The 17329-nt window shown below is 34.8% G+C and overlaps 1 protein-coding gene across 2 annotated transcripts in view; it reads left to right on the forward strand.

Moving 5' to 3' along the window:
- The window catches only part of LOC138701815 (uncharacterized), a 103334-nt gene that overhangs the window by 36682 nt on the left and 49323 nt on the right, over positions 1-17329 (forward strand). The window contains exons 2-3 of one of the 2 annotated variants that reach the window (XM_069829091.1): positions 1837-2006; positions 4441-4567. In XM_069829091.1, the coding sequence (XP_069685192.1) occupies positions 1850-2006; positions 4441-4567 (284 nt within the window). In that variant the 5' untranslated portion in view covers positions 1837-1849. The remainder of the gene's footprint in view (positions 1-1836; positions 2007-4440; positions 4568-17329) is intronic. The other variant, XM_069829092.1, reaches the window with a different exon arrangement.

The raw sequence follows: 17329 nt of genomic DNA on the forward strand, positions 1-17329 counted from the left end.
CGCAATGTTGCTATAATTGTACTCGATGTTACAATTTTTTATTTTGTAAAGTATAAAAGACTTGTGAGTGGTTATTAAAATACATTCGGCGACATTGACATTATTAATTTCAATTTTTTGTACAAAAGGTAACATGTGGCCGCTATCGAATTTCTTGAATCCGAAGGATGTGGTTTCTGGGTATGTAAGTTTTTCTGTTGTGTCATGTTATATGGAACAAAATGGTGTGGAAAATTTCATTTGTAATAAGAGTTTCTAATATATGTGGCTATCACCATTATAATATGTTAGTTAAAATATATTTAAATATTTTATGTAGTTAATTGATTTAGATGAATACAACAAACAGTAATATATTATGGTAATTATGTGTTCATATTTAATTAATAATTCGTTGACTGACGCTCAAGTAGTGACGTATCCAGCAATAAGTCCAGTGTACCTGGGTTCGATTGTCGGCAGAGGGATGAGACCTATCTTCCTGATCTGAGAATGTGCCTTTATCTGGTGTTTGTTCTGTATTGTTTCAAACGTGGATTTGTATCATGTTGACTACATATAATCAGGGGGTTCCGTTTCTGGTTCAAAATTATCACAGGCGTAAGAAAGAAACAGAAAAAAGAGCTTAATTTTGAATTAGATATTGTGAAGATTTGTTAATTATTTTAATTGCATGTAAGTGCTAACATATGTACGAATTAAATTATTCAGAATATTTAACAAGAATGCAGACTAGATTTATTTTTTATTTTAGCTGGTTATTTAACGACGCTGTATCAACTACTAGGTTATTTAGCGTTGATTAGATTGGTGATAGCGAGATGATATTTGCCGAGATGAGGCCGAGGATTCGCCATAGATTACCTTGCATTCACATTACGGTTGGGGAAAACCTCGGAAAAAACCCAACCAGGTAATCAGCCCAAGCGGGGATCGAACCCGCGCCCGAACGCAACTTCAGACCGGCAGGCAAGCACCTGCCACGCCAGTGGCTTGCAGACTAGATGCGTATAGGCTACTATAATTTTCAGATGAAACTTTTAAAGTTTAGTGCTACGCTTCTTGATATAATAATCTCCATTACCATCCTTATCATCGATATTCAAAGATATGGTTCTTTGTCCCTACTCATCTGAAAACATGAACGAACACCAGGTATTCATAAACGCGTGGTCATCAAGGCACAAGGCCATCTCTTAAGAGAATGAAGGACAAACACAAGACAAGAAACATCTAGTCCGTAGGGGAAGTAGATAAATCTCCACTATTCTTTTACTATGATGTACTGAAGTACATATGATAATTCTGTGCAGGAATTCTCCATTATCATATGGTGAAGAATGGGTAGAACAGAGAAAAATCCTCTCCGGCACCGGGATTCGAACCCGGGGTTTCAGCTCTACGTAGAGACGCTTTATTCACTAAGCCACACCAGATTCAAATTCCGATGCCGGATTGAATCCTTCTCATGAGAGTAGGCCACCAAAGGGGAACAGAGAGGTAGAACTTAAACTGAGAAAAATTCAATCTGGCATCGGAATTTGAACCCGGTGTAGCTTAGTGGATAAAGCGTCAGCACTTAGAGCTGAAAATCCAGGTTCGAATCTAGGTGCCGTTTTACCTTCTCTTCACCACTATTCTGTCGGAAATCAACCCGGATTCGCAGAATTTGTAGAAATAAACACGACTTACTGAATCACAACGGCTCTTAAGGAAGTAAAATATCCTCACTACATGTCTAGTTCTTTTCGAGCAGCAAAGACATGCAACGAAACAATTGAATGGTTTAATGAAAATGAACAATTGACTAATAAGTGGTGGTGCTGTGTGTTTCAGTGCGGTGTTCGCAATGGCACTTCTCTGTACGGTGAAGGTGTGTAGTTCATTACACTGGCACGACGAAGAGCCTCCACTGAAACGAACGTATCTCGTCGAGGCTACGGACTACGGTCTGCAAAAAATGAACGAACTGGTCAACATTCGGGAACCGCACCTATATCAAATTGGTACAATTACGAGTACTAACCATCACACCCTCCTATGACAACGAACAATAGTGTTATTGTCACGACAACTGCTGTCTTTATGATTTTTTCGTCATCTTTGTTGCCTCCTCCACCTCTTCGCTTTTCCTCTTCTTTATTCTCTTCTTGGTTTTCTTTTGTTCATCTCTTGTGCTATCCGTTGCCTTCTTTCTCATCTTTTTCTGGGCCGCCTTCTATTCATTTTTCTTCTTCTTCTTCTTCATTGTCTTCTCCTTCATCCTGTTCTTGTTCATCGTTTTCTTCTTGAACTTCTGCAGCGTCTTATTTTCTTATCGTACTCTTCTTCGTCACCTTCTACATTTTCTTCTCAGCTCTATCTATTCCTTTTATACTTTCTTCGTCATCTTTTCACTCTTCCTTTTATCTGCTTATATTGTCCGCCATCTTTTATATCTTTTTCTTTGTTTTGTTCTCCGTTATTAATTTAGTTTGTAATGTATGATTCTGAATAAATATAAAGTTGTGCACTCTCAAAATGCATCGCAGTAGGCTAAGTACTTTTGAAACTATTGATTTCCTCTTCCTTGCGCTTGAATTTAGTCCTCTTATTATCTGGGTTCAGAAGCATTTACTGCATATACTTATATTCAACTACTAGAAGATTTAAACTTTCTTTTATGCTTTCGAAACATATACTTTTTTTAAAGCTTTTTAACTTTATTTAAGTTACCTTAAATGTTTCTTATTATGTGATTTATAATATTTCTCATCAGAAGTAATGCTAAATTACTATAATTTAGTTTAAGCGATCATTACTTGCTTTCAGTCATCTGAAGTGAAGTAGCTGTTCTTCAATTAAATGTCGTCATCTACAGAGAATCTGTAAGATGATGGTAATCTAACAATTGAGCAAAGACGAAAATAGCAAGTCGAAGATAACTCGACTCGCAATAGCTTTTAAGCACAACAAACCTCAAATTCCTATGTATGGATTAAATTATATTAAGTCGTGGTAATTACTGTATAGTAAGCTGTATGACGTCATCTGCCACGCGGTCGACCTGGTTGGCGAGTTGGTATAGCGCTGGCCTTCTATGCCCAGGGTTCCGGGTTCGATCCCGGGCCAGGTCGATGGCATTTAAGTGTGCTTAAATACGACAGGCTCATGTCAGTAGATTTACTGGCATGTAAAAGAACTCCTGCAGGACAAAATTCCGGCACATCCGGCGACGCTGATATAACATCTGCAGTTGCGAGCGTCGTTAAATAAAACATAACATTTTTTTTTCTGCCATGCGAGCAGTAAAAAATCGAGAAACAAATTTGCTATTAATGTATATATATATATATATATATATATATAGCTACAGAATAGATCTAGTATTTAAAAATAATTGCACAACAGTAGAGTTATCGTCTATTTCTACTGTCACGTACAATAGTTTTCACTTCGCTTTCAATTACGTAGGATATATACTTACAAAATCTAGTGTATAAATTTAATATTGTACATGAGACCTTGTAACATTACAAGTAACACATGTTGTGGAATATCGATTGGTTGTAGAATATGGCACCGAGTTTGTTAGACATTGTGAGAATTATGGTGGAAAAAAAAGAAGCTAAATTCTTTTCCCATTAATATATAACTCCCCTGACGATAAGCATTGTAACATATTTACAGAAGTGTAATTAATTCAATAAGAATTATATTAATAATTAAACAGACAATATCTTAATAGAAAATTCCTTAAAATAAAACAGAAATAAGGAATCAATTCGTATTTTACAATATTAAATCACTTTTCTGTAACTGCAAGTGAAGCAACGAAGTATGGAGGCTGAAAGTAATATGGGATAAAGTTTAAGTTTCAATGTTGGATACAACGTTTCATCATACCTCTTAAACTGCAATAATAAAAAGTAGGGTAACTTAGGGTCTTTTGGACAGTGGGGCTTATTGGACACTTTGTACTGTAAAGTGTTACCTCGCCACTTGAGGGCACCACATTCTGCTAGAAGTCAATGACGGAAGTTGCCACGAGTTGCCCTCAAGTGGCGAGGTAACACGTTAAAGTACAAAATGTCCAACAAGCCCAACTGCCCAAAAGACCCTAAGTTACCCTATATAATAAGTTGTAAAGAAAATTTTGGAAACTAATCGTTCCTAAAAAAAGGGTAAAATATTTGAGCATAAAATAAAATCTCTCTAAAGATACAAGAGTAGATTTTTCTGTGTTAAAGAATCCCAATCTCGGCCCCAAACACAAGAATATATACTTTTTTTTTCTTAATTTCGTATTCTCTCCGTTAAAGATCTTAATCATACTTAAACTGTATTTGGAATATAATACAATGCACAATCCATAAAACAAGAGCATTAGGCCGTGCACAGAAATTAAAATAACGCTGATTGCAAAAGTGTGTTCACACAACATTTCTGCTTGATTCACAGGAATGTGGCTGGAGAGGGACAATCCTGCGAGATACGTGGCCGCCTTCAACAGTCAGAGCGACATGGCGAAGCGCCTGGCCAAGTTTGGATACGCGTCCCTTCAGGCCACTTCCAAACTCGTACAACAGTAAGTCACACCATGGTCAGTGGGCCATGAACGCTTATTTCAAATTTTATGATTGGATCGAAATACACGATAAGTGTCCGTCTCCCAAGCAGTGAGCCAAACATGACCCAGTGACCCGATAATGCCATACAAAGCAAATTCATCTTCGTGTTTTAGCTTTCATTTCTCTCAGATTTAAGCTATGTTGTGCGGGAAGTATAAACCCTGGCGTAAAGCCGTATTCATGATTAATGGGTATTAGCTGAGTGGATGGACTTCTCCTCCCATACCTCACTCCTTACGACGCAATACACAGAGTCTTACAGAAGACTGGAATAATTTAAGCTGAACATATTTAGGACGAAACAGATTTATAGCCCTTTTGTGTATGCCAGACCTCTGATCACCTTTCTTGAAGCCCTTATTTACCAGACCTTTTTCATGTAATTTCATTTTCTTGCGGAAAGTAGCTATATATAAAAATTTGGACACCTCGCGGCGAGTTATTCTGTGCTTATTCGCGAATTCAACAAATAAATAAACACATAAAGAATAAAAGTAAACGATGGAATGAAGAAAGAAAACATCGTATCACAAAGATATCACATACTTTCTCATTAAACGTTTTACGTGTTTTACAATAATTGAGGTATTTTATTCGTATCATGTTGCGAATTACAATTTTATTATCATATATTGTTCATTTCCTTGAGATAATATTCAAAATACAAACATCAGTAATTAAACTATTTACTTTGGAAATCGAGAATTTTTCATCCTTTTTACATGTGATTTATATTTTCTGTCGGTAATAATAGCTTTCTGAAACTATATTTTTAACTTTTAATTTTGATATTATAACTTCATTCCTTTGACAATCTTGTTAATCCTAAGAACTAACGAAATAATTTCATTTGGGTTACCTTTCTTATAATGTAGCCTACATGTTTCGCTTTCGATGCTTTAAATTTGTTTGAGTAGGCCTATTATATTTTGTAGTTTAATTTGGGTCTCATTTAATATGTGTTTTCCAAAATTTCATCTTACTGTGTCATGTAGAAAATTATATTTATAAACATCACGAGTAATAATAACAGTAAACTGCCCCCCCCCCCCATTGAGGGTAGCCCTTACGGACTCAGTATATCCTCAAAAAAATTATTATACATATGTAAACATAGATATTAAATTTTAAAGAAGGGAAACGAAGAAAAGGGTGTGAAAAATTACAATTGTTATTAATGTGGCACCATGTGATTAATTAGGATTTGGCAGGATTTTTTTAACACAATTATCACAATGTCATCCCTCAGAGATGTTGGCAGAGCAAACTGCCGTCGAAATTCTTCGAAAAAAGCTGGTATAGTCCCTCGAGCACCTATGAGCAAGCCGAATACCTCAACGTGAATTAAGGCATACTTCAGCTTGAAATAGTTGACTGTAGGCTCATAGATCGACTACTTCTCAAGGTGGACCTAGGCTGACTGATGACATTCTACTTCAAAATGTATCGTGGGGTCCACAATGATGCCCTGTTTAGTGTCAGCATTGTACGCTAAAATATCTACTCGTCTCGTTGACCCATTTTCAGAAAGACAGGAGATTTCTTCTTCTACTATCCAGCCCTTATTTCTTAATGCGGCAGCAATTTTGGATCTTACAAGATGATGTCTAGAGTTCCTCAAGAGCAATCCCGTTCACAGAATCCCAAGACGTGTGCTAAAGTTTCAATTTCCGGGCAGCCATGTCTGCACCGGGTACCGTCGAGAGATCTGCCGGGAACGGAACGAACAGCTGCTAAATTTGCTGTCATTTTCAGGCTAGATATCCATTACTAGTCGAAAGTCCTTTCTTGTTTGCAATCCAACTGTTGGCGGCTGTTACTTTGCTATACATCTCAACACTTTTTCCCCGTCCTGAAAGGGTCTTCCATGATAATTAATAAATTAAGAATATACGAAATAAATCAAGAAAACAGATATAAAAAAAGAAAAAAGGAAGAATAGACGAAAGACAGAAAATTAAAAAGCAATGAGTGAACGATTTAAATAAAATGTGAAGAACGAAGTACGGCAAGGACAAAAAAGAGAAAGAAAGAACCAGGGAAACAAAGGAAATAAGACAGAATGGAACAAATAAATCATGAACACCAAAGAAAGAATAAAAACAAATAACATTCAAAGAACAAACCGAAAAAGGGAGAACAGAATTAAAGGGGGGGGGGGAAACAAAACAAAACGTAAGAGTTGTTCTAGAAGTAGTAACAAAGAGAAATATAGCCTATCTTGCTTTCCTCAAGGATTGGACACGCTGTCTTCGAATCAGTCACCAGTCACATAACGACTGAGCAAACACGGCTCATGCGTGTAATGATGCACGTAGCATAATTATAAGGTTCCTTTCGAGGAAACATCTGACTGACTGCATTTCAAAACCACTGCTTTAGAATTAAACATATATTACGTGAGTAAACGTAATTCTTTCTATAATATAATTACTCCGCATGGGGGCAAGTTTTTTCCATGATCATTAACCAGAGGGCATTAATAATTACACTCGTGCAAATATAATAGCATGCCAAAACTATGACAAAACACGCCGGGAGGCAAATAAAGATTAAAACTGCACGACTTCTATAAATCTAAAGGGCGGAGACAGTGGCACTTTACACATAGACCTATTATCACTAGATTCATTGAACCAAGGGATAACTATATCTCAATAATGAGTAACGTCATATATGTCGTAGATTATCATATCGTGGGCACATTGTGCGGACTATATGACTTTGCTTATCTATTTTTTTAGATGATGTCAATGAGGAAAAAAGTATAATTTGACAGCAGAAACAGGAGTACCAGTAGAAAATCTGCTTTAACACCTCTTTGTCCACTTAACTTAACTTACTGGCTTTTATGGAGCCCCGAGGTTCATTGCCGCCCTCACATAAGCCCGCCATTGGTCCCTATCCTGAGCAAGATTAATCCAGTCTCTATCATCATATCCCACCTCCCTCAAATCCATTTTAATATTATCTTCCCATCTACGTCTCGGCCTCTCCAAAGGTCTTCTTCCCTCCGGCCTCCCAACTAACACTCTAAATGCGTTTCTAGATTCGCCCATACGTGCTACATGCCCTACCCATCTCAAACGTCTGGATTTAATGTTCCTAATTATGTCAGGTGAAGAATACAATGCGTACAGTTCTGTGTTGTGTAATGTTTTCCATTCTCCTGTAACTTCATCCTTCTTAGCCCCAAATATTTTCTAAGCACCTTATTCTCAAACACTCTTAACCTATGTTCCTCTCTCAAAGTGAGAGGCCAAGTTTCACAACCCTAAAGAACAACCGGTAATATAACTGTTTTATAAATTCTAACTTTCAAATTTTTTTGACAGCAGACTAGATGTTAAAAGCATAAAAGCTTCTCAACCGAATAATAACAGGCATTTCCCATATTTATTCTGTCCACTACAAAGTTTAATTGTATTCGTCAGCATTTCAAGTTGGGTTTTCAGTGTGTAAAATGGATTAATGTCGCAGCTGCATATGATTGTGCGAAGAGGCAAGATTACTTCGTAAATAAGCACTAAATAAACTGCAAAAGAATTCTAGACAAAAGATGAGCTATATGTATCTAACTTTAATGTTTTGTAGCGTCTTCACGTGAAGTCATTTGTTTTCTTTTTTTTTTTGTTTTGTTTTGTTTTTTTTTTTCATAATGGCTAAAGATGTTATAAATATATAGGCTACTATCACGGTATGAGTTTTCTCAGTCATGGTCTTCCAAAGTTTCATCGTCCTTGAAGCATCGTAGGGAGTCTGCCCTTTTCTATGATGTCGCACGATGTCATACCACCATATGTTTCTATAGGCCTAATTACAATTTTTTCATATCTGTATATTTCATTCTGTTTCTAATTACTTCATTATATTGGTGCTCTTGAAGGGTAGCGCTGTCACTTATCAAAATTTCACTCCTACTTTTTAACACTTTTAATCCAGAACCAAATCTTCACCTAAAAGCCTTAAGTTGTAAATTACAGTAATATTGTTTTATAAAATTTCAACTTGGTTCCTTTGGTTGGTTGTCTTTTTTCTAAGATATATTTTAATTCTGCCAAACATTTGACTAAATTAATTTCTGTCACCCATATTTTTATATATTAATATGTTTTGTAGTTAAAGTATTTGACACTATTAATCTTACCTAATATTTTGAAGCCTATTTGTTACCTATTATACTGAGCATCTAAAAAGTCATTGCTTTAATTTCATCTATTTTTATTGTTTGTTGTTTTATATAGTTCATATGCAATTGGTCTTCAGAATTAGCTACAATTATTTGGTTATAAGAGGATAAAAATTACCATTGGAAAATTCTAAAAGTAAGATCATAATGTTTTAGAGGATATACTATGAATAATCTTGCTCTTATCAATAATAATTGAAGACCTTCTCGGAATAAGGGTGTAACCAACAAATCTATAATACACGTTACATGAGAAAGGAAAATAATTTCAGGGGCATATTTCGGTAGGACTACGCCCTAATTTTAGAAATTGCGGGAAGTTCTGAAGATCTTAAATTCCAGGACAAAGTGGAATCTCATCATTAAGGTTGTCATATTAATGGGAAAATAACTTATGTTCCTAAATCATATGATATTTTAGTCATTTCTGAGTCATCAACTCTCCGAAATGTAAACATTAAAGCATCTCTTTATTGCTTTTCTAGCAGTTTATATAGACTAGTGCGTTGATAAAGTGGCTAGAACTCGTCAGGTAATAATAATAATAATAATAATAATAATAATAATAATAATAATAATAATTATTATTATTATTATTATTATTATTATTATTATTATTATTATTATTATTGTCATTAATGAATTAGGCCATGTGATCTGTACTAATTCTGTGATTTCAGAATTGATCCGTGAAGCATTTATTTTTCTGGTCAATTTTTATTTTATATACTGAATTTCAACAACAATGTTATAAAGAATTCTGAATTCCTTGTGCGTATACACAATAATAATAATAATAATAATAATAATAATAATAATAATATACTTAATAAAATAAAACAAAATAAAATTCATATTACAAGAGTAAGATCAGTTCAATAATTGCAATTCAAAATTATTTAATTAAAAATGAGGTCATTTTTCACTCCAGGTCATTTTGCGGTTTTCAGTGACCCGCATCTGTGAAGCGTGTGATTCTAGCTCGTTCTGCATGATGAGGTAGGCCATGACAGATAAAATATATTTAATCGAACGCTCCATTTATCTTATGTTAGAAGCCAAGCGTGAAACCAAATCTGTGTGGTTAGTAGTTTACATGTGCTACATAGCCCTACACCTTCGGAGGTTTGTGAAAATATCAGGTTGTGTTCGACCTTGAATTTCCGATCAATCACAGCTCAAGCTTCCAATTAAAATGCTTGTATCGCTTTGTTATCGTTGGTACTTTAAATTACTGCAATTGGTTCTGTTGAGGTACCATTATATACGGTCAAGTGTACGCAGCGTCCCCAATCATTAATCCGATTTTAATGGAGTTTGCTCATTAAAAAGTGTAGAAAAATCTACAGAGTGTTCGAACAAACTCTAACTTGAATGAAAATCCTTTAGGTACCAAGAGGTTTTTTGCAAATATACAGGGTGATTCAGTAGGAGTTACCGCCACTTATGGAGCTTATATCCGAAGACATTTGAGAAAAAAAGTCACATAAATGTGGGTCCTATTCTCAATATTTTCAGAGATATGTTTGTGAAATACTTTTTTTCTTTAGTTTGAAGAGTAAAAGAATAGTATTACAAATAGAGAATGAACTCTTCAGAACTTCATTTTTTTTCATTGGCTAGCATTCTGACGCTAAAAATTTGTTGTGAATTCCTTAATTGCTTAGTACATATTTTTTTTATTTTTTTCAGTTTTGAATTATGAAATGATGTTATTCTTACGCACTTATCACAACAATTGTTACAAATCACACCGCGTCTAGCGACTTCATTCTTTACAGTTCAATTTTGCATCCTACTGTACAATCTTATAGAGTTTACAAAAGACTTGATTTGTAACAATTGTTGTGATAACTACATAAGAATAATGCAGTTTTGTAGTTAAAATTTTAAGGGTAAAAAAATATTACAAATAGAGAATGACATATTCAGAAGTATCATTTATTTCATTGGCTAGTAGTCTAAAGCTAAAAATTTATTGTGAATTTCTTAGTTACTTCGTACAGATATTTTTTCATTTTAACTACAAAAAACTCTCTGCGGTTCGATAACGTCATTCTCTCTAACAATGACATTTTCCAACAATAGCCATCGCAGCTTACATACAATCTGAAATAAATCATATTAAAATCGGAGTAATCATTTTGGGACACGTTGTACATAGTTACAGATTAAAAGAGAGAAACGGCACGAGTTCAGATGCAGAGAAGAATAAGTTCTGCGTGACTTGCAATAGTTCAATTAGTAAATGAATAATAACCGGCTATTAATCACTCTCGCAGTTGTTTTGTGAAGCTTGACGAACTTCTATTGTAAACAATTTCGTGCGCAACGAGAAGCTCGTAGCATCTTGTTCTGAGGAACGAACCGTGAAATTGTGACGTCGGAGGCTCTTGTCAATACCGCACAAAGCGTGTGAAACATGCAATAGTGAGAGCGCGTCCATCCATCCGTCATCCCATGGTCGGGGAGAGCGCCGGTCGGCACCAAATACACTTCCGGGGCTTTAAGACAGTAAAGGGCATAAGGAACATTCAGTGTTCTGTTTACGAGGATCTGGAACATAGTACCAAACACACTGCTGCAGTCACACAATACGTGTTTGTATAAATGCAAATTTGCTACGTGTAGAAACGCAAATGTCCAACGCGATATTTTGCTGGACTATTGAGATGATTACTGAATTCCAATGGATTAAGATAATACGATAATAAACTACATTCGCGATGAATATTAGATATCAAAATAACATGATCGAAATCTGGTGTTGCATGATAAGTACGTAATATTGATAGTATAATTAAGTAATTATTTTCGCTACTGTCATCACACATTAGAAAATATGAGGAAATCCGCATTCATATACAATACTTATGCATATCGTCGTAAGTCCAATTTTTCTCGAATGTTCAAATCTGTGTAGTATATTTTCAAAATGAGTCTGCAGATAACACCTCGTAAGCCTGGAAATGTTTCTATATATATTTTAAATAACAAGTGCATGACAGTTGTTAGTTAGGGTATAAAAACGATAAGAACCTATTTTGCTCTCCTGTACAATTTTCTTAAATGCAGTTACAAGGTTTTAGAAGTAAGTAAACAATATGCTGTCAATTCTATAGTTGCTTCGTACAGATTTTTTTTTTCGATTTTTAACTACAAAATTACATTTTTCTTACGCATTTATCACAACAATTATTACAAATCATATCACTCTTGTAAGTTATTCAAGACTGTAGCCTACATTAGGATGCATAATTAAACTGTAAAGAATCAACTTCCTAAAGTCGTATGATTTGCAACAATTTTTGTGATAAGTGTGTAAGAATAATGTAATTTTTAGTTAAAAATTGAAAAACAAAATCTGTAAAAGCAATTAACAACACATTTCTAGCTTCAGAACACTGACCAAGGAATGATAGTTTTGAATAGTTCATTCTCTATTTGTAATATTCTTTTATACTTAAAACTAAAGAAAAAAGGTATTTTACTAACGACTTCAAATTAGTGTAATTCTAAAAATACTGAGATTAGGACACATGTTTATTTGACATTTTTTTATCAGAATGTCTTCGGAAATAAGCTCCGTAAGTGGCGGTAAATCCTCGTGAATCACCCTGTATAAATACCAAAAGTAGAAGGTGATAAGCACTAACACAAGTAAAATAAGTCCAACCTAACCTGGGCTGTCTCACTCAAGGATTCTATTATCTCAATCATGCATTGTAATGAAATAATATCAGTCTGCACCTCAAATTATCAGTATTGCTATCACCATGGCGAATTATAAGACATATCACCATCAACGTAAATGTAATTGTTAGCAATCACAGAAAAGAACAATAGAACAAAAAAAAAATAAATGAACATACACAACTTCCTTCCTAGTAGTGTTGTAAAGCTACGGTGGATTACCTTAGAATACGAAATGGTATTGTTAATAGGCCTACGGTAGTTTTCCTAGCAGCATTCGCAGAATAAAATGCAACCTTAGACACACTGAAGTTCTGCTGGTTGCATATATAACAGGCGATCTTATAAATCAATGCTATTAAAAATGGCGATATAATAAACAAATGAACAGATTCTGTAACACACGGCTTCGTGGTCTCACGGTCAGTACTCCCAACTACAAATCATAAGATCCCGGGTTCGGCTCTTGAACTCAGCATGAAAGTTTCGTTTCTAGTTACCTGAGTGACTGAGTTTCTATAGGAAAAACACATTAGTGTTCCCTTAACAGAACTATATTTTGCTGGTATACAATGTTTCTCGAACTCGTAAAGATCTAAAAAGCTAAGTGAGTGTTTATAAAAAGTTTCTGTAGGCAGGAGCACCTCAGTGTTCAAGTAAAGGCCCTCAGAATGCTTCCTTGGTTTGACGTGTGGGAACTGTATAATACAAAAACCATCAACAACAAGAAGGAAGCCAAATGTAAATACGCACTGCGGATCGATTTGCCATAATGCAGTGACTACCCATAGGCCTATGAGAGAACATATTTTAAATATAACATATGTCTGCAATATGTCTAGCGAATGGTTTCGAAAATATTACATAATAATTATTGATAGAAAAATGTCAGTGATTGTTTCAGAGAAGTACCTAATACAAATTCTTTTCACACGTCTGGACTTAAGAGTTAAATATCTGTTTCATAACTTACACATACGCCCATATTACCATTCACACCAATTACAACACTTAATGCATAACCAGCTTTGAGTCCTAAATTACTAAGTTACGCTATTCCGAAAAGGCATTTAATCGGTTGTTATAGCTATGATTCTGTAACCCTTTATTTAAAAATACTTCGAATCCTATATATGCATTCAAGTTTATGTTTCTGACCAATGCTACCAATTTTACGACCATTTCTACCGTAGAATACCTGATTTGCGTATTCCACCAAAACTACCGGACCAGTATTCTACAAGGCCGCAACTCTACTTCCTAGTGAAAATGGGCGCCTGCAGAAACTCCATAATAATGGTACCGTAATAAAATGCTTCAGCTGTTATGTTATCTGAAGAGTAAATCCTGTGACAAGAAAATGAAAAACGCTAGTAACCAATAAGCAAACATCAAATTTAATGTTATTATTTATTGTTAACAATAGTATTTACAATGTTTTTAAGAACTTTCTCATCTTAATACAACAAAATGCATTCTATTCTACATTATTCGAATATAATTAGGTTTAAACATCAATATATGTGGATATTATGTTTAACACATCTTTTTTTAGTTTGTTATTTAACGACGCTGTATCAACTACTAGGTTATTTAGGTCGATGAGATTGGTGATAGCGAGATGGTATTTGGCGAGATGAGGCCGAGGATTCGCCATAGATTACCTGGCATTCACCTTACAGTTGGAGAAAATCTCGGAAAAAATCCAACCAAGTAATCAGCCCAAGCGGGGATCGAACCCGCGCCCGAGCGCAACTTCAGACCGGCAGGCAAGCGCCTTAACCGACTGAGCCACGCCGGCGTCTCACGTCTTCTTTAAAACCATGATTACAATATAACATAATTACCTTTACATTTAAACGAATTTCAATACATTAACTAGAGCATCTGCATATTAGCTCTTTAATATATATTTTGTTTTCTGTCATAGATACAAGATTTTTTTAATGTTATTATTGCAATTTTATGCGTTACGGTTAATTTTATGTTTATTTTGTATAATTGATTAGTTTTATTGAATAACACAGCAATAAACTTCTATGTGTACATTATGATTAGTCTATGGGTTATTTTTATTTCGGTTTACAAATTAATGGAGAGTATGGGTCTATGATAAGAGAAGGGGAAGCAATATAATATTTTCTTTTTATATGAAGCGACATTTCGAAATTAGTTACTGTTCACAACAAATTTTTCAATATGGTTCTCTCAAAGTGTACCATACATGTCTATTTTAACTTTAATATTGCAGAACTCGCGATTACAATTCAAACGAGTGTTTGCACAAGTATGTAGGCCTATCTGCTCTTGATGCCGAGATAGTACTGAGAGATGCCGCGAGGCGCGGCTAATTATACGCAACTTCGGCGACCTTATGTCCTTAGCGAGGGCAGGTGACGTCATTGGTCGTGGTCACACAAGTTATATTGGTTCATGTCTAACCATTAATAACATTAGCATTCGGTTGTGGCTCCTAGTGTTGTTGTACAGTAAGCATTTGAAATTCTTTTCATAATTTCAAAGAAATGTTTTTTTTTCGATATTACTAAATGAGAATGTAATAATATTTTATTCATTAGTAAAAGATAAGTTCATGACGGACTACCTTTATCCATTAATTTGAAATTCTGACCTTTCATCTTTCACTTTGGATATCGAAACGGATGCCCATACTTCGTGAGGGGAAGACATATTCTACATCAAAAATCATAGCCCTCGGCCGGACTTGAACGTGCGAACCTTATGTCCAATGGTAGATACTCGTAATAGGACTTAAAAAAACACTCATCTTTTGAGAGTACATTATAATTCTTGTAATACCTATAGAGACACACACACAACAAAATACGAAAGAAAGGTTTTATTGCTTATAAGTTTAAAGAGGTATCGATCACTTACAATTTGGATAACGACATTTAATTTTAATTGAATTATGGAAACAAAATTTCAATTATTCTCTCAGTCTTATAACTTAATAACAATGAATAAGTTTTTTTTTAACTTTAATGAGTTTACAATACAAAGAATTTAAAGGAAGTTTCGTAGTTATATTTGAAACAGATCAAAGCATGTATTGAGAAGTTGTTTCACTTGGAGTAACATCGCTCTTCCTCGCACAAGACAAATCAGTGAACTGGACAAAAGGCAGTGCGAATTGTGTGTACTGTCGCGCTCAGCTGACGAGAGATAATCGTTTCTTAACGCAATAACAGCAAACGGCTTGAAGGATTTTAGGAAGCATAAAGGCTAAAACTTTCTTGGTTCACAGACTGGCATGCTATAGGCCAGCCAAGTTCCGATTACCGACGGCAGGAGTACGAACTCGTTGCATGTTTCCTGTTTGCAGTGATAGCAGCGACTTCATCTCCAATGGGTAATAAGAAGTGGGTAGGTCTATATACACCAATATTTGAAACATTACACGTTCCATTCTGTTTCGACCTCACGAGTCAAAATTTTACGATATTTCAATTCAGTCTACTATAAAAACTTAGAGTATACTTTTCTTACAGCATTTATACTTTTTCGTGTGTCACAACAAATCAGTTCCTTTATAATGTTGTGGTTGATAACGTTTATATCAGTTCATTTTCTTGAACTACCGATTAAAAGACAAACAAATGAAATTATTTACTATGCACCCAGATAAGAAGACACACTAGTGTTTTGTGGATTGAAAACAAAAGGTATTCTGTAGGCCTATAATCACGAAAAGTAAAATATTTGACTTCTTTTATAACGTATATTGTTTAAATGTCCCGCACCGTGGCGTCGTGGTCTAAGGCATCCTGCCTAAGACTCGCATTACGGAATGCGCGCTGGTTCGAGAAGAAATTTTGTCATGAAGTTTTGGTCAGTGTATGGGACCGGTGTCCATCGAGCACCACGATGCACTTGGGGAGCTATGATAGGAAGCGGAATCCGGTTACGAAATCCAGCTATAATGGCTGGGGAGATCATCGTGCTAACCACAAGATAGGTACCTCCATTCTAGTTGGATGATCGTTCACCTCTGCTTCGGCATGTGAACGCGAGGCTAACAGCCGGCTGGTTGGTCTGGGCCCTTAAAGGACTGTAGTGCCACTGTTTATTTTTATTATTATTATTATTATTATTATTATTATTATTATTATTATTATTATTATTTTAAATAGATTATGTTGTTAGTAAATATCTACTCCTACTTTGTAATATTTTCCAATATTATTTTTGTATTTAGGAAAATCGACATTAAAAGTTATGTAAGTGATTCTAACAATATTTCTTTGTTTTTTTTTTCAAACCTTTGCAAGACTTTGCTTCTGTGAAAATTCATCCACGCATAACAAGAGAGATTTACAGTTAGTGACCATTAATCTTTTAAGAAAGAGGGACTATTCGTTATCGGTGCAGTTATCAGTTAGACTAAAATCATAACAAAGGTATAAATAGTTGTATATGTAAATAATAATTTTATCATTTAAAATCAATAAAACAATTTAAAAAGAAATCTTCTCTATGGGAATTTCAGCAGATACGCTAGCGTATAATTATGTTGCTTAGAATTAAGTTAAGTGACTGTTATTAGAGGATTTTGAGTATTTTGTTCTAAGGAACATTTGTTCACTCCTGTCCAGCGGCCTATCTTATTGATACCTACATCTACGTAGATATTTTTGCAAATATCGTCAAATCCAAACACAATTCTGTTGGCAATATAAAGCAGACCAAATTCTGTTTTAAGTGTTTTAGTTCATGATGAATACAACAATGCTCAGTCTTCCTTTGATATATCGTACATATTCGCTTAAGACTGGAGAATATGAGCTAATTCAAGACTCAACAATAAGAAAGTATG

The sequence above is a fragment of the Periplaneta americana genome, chromosome 6 (assembly GCF_040183065.1).
Source record: "Periplaneta americana isolate PAMFEO1 chromosome 6, P.americana_PAMFEO1_priV1, whole genome shotgun sequence".
NCBI classification, from domain to species: Eukaryota; Metazoa; Arthropoda; class Insecta; order Blattodea; family Blattidae; genus Periplaneta; species Periplaneta americana.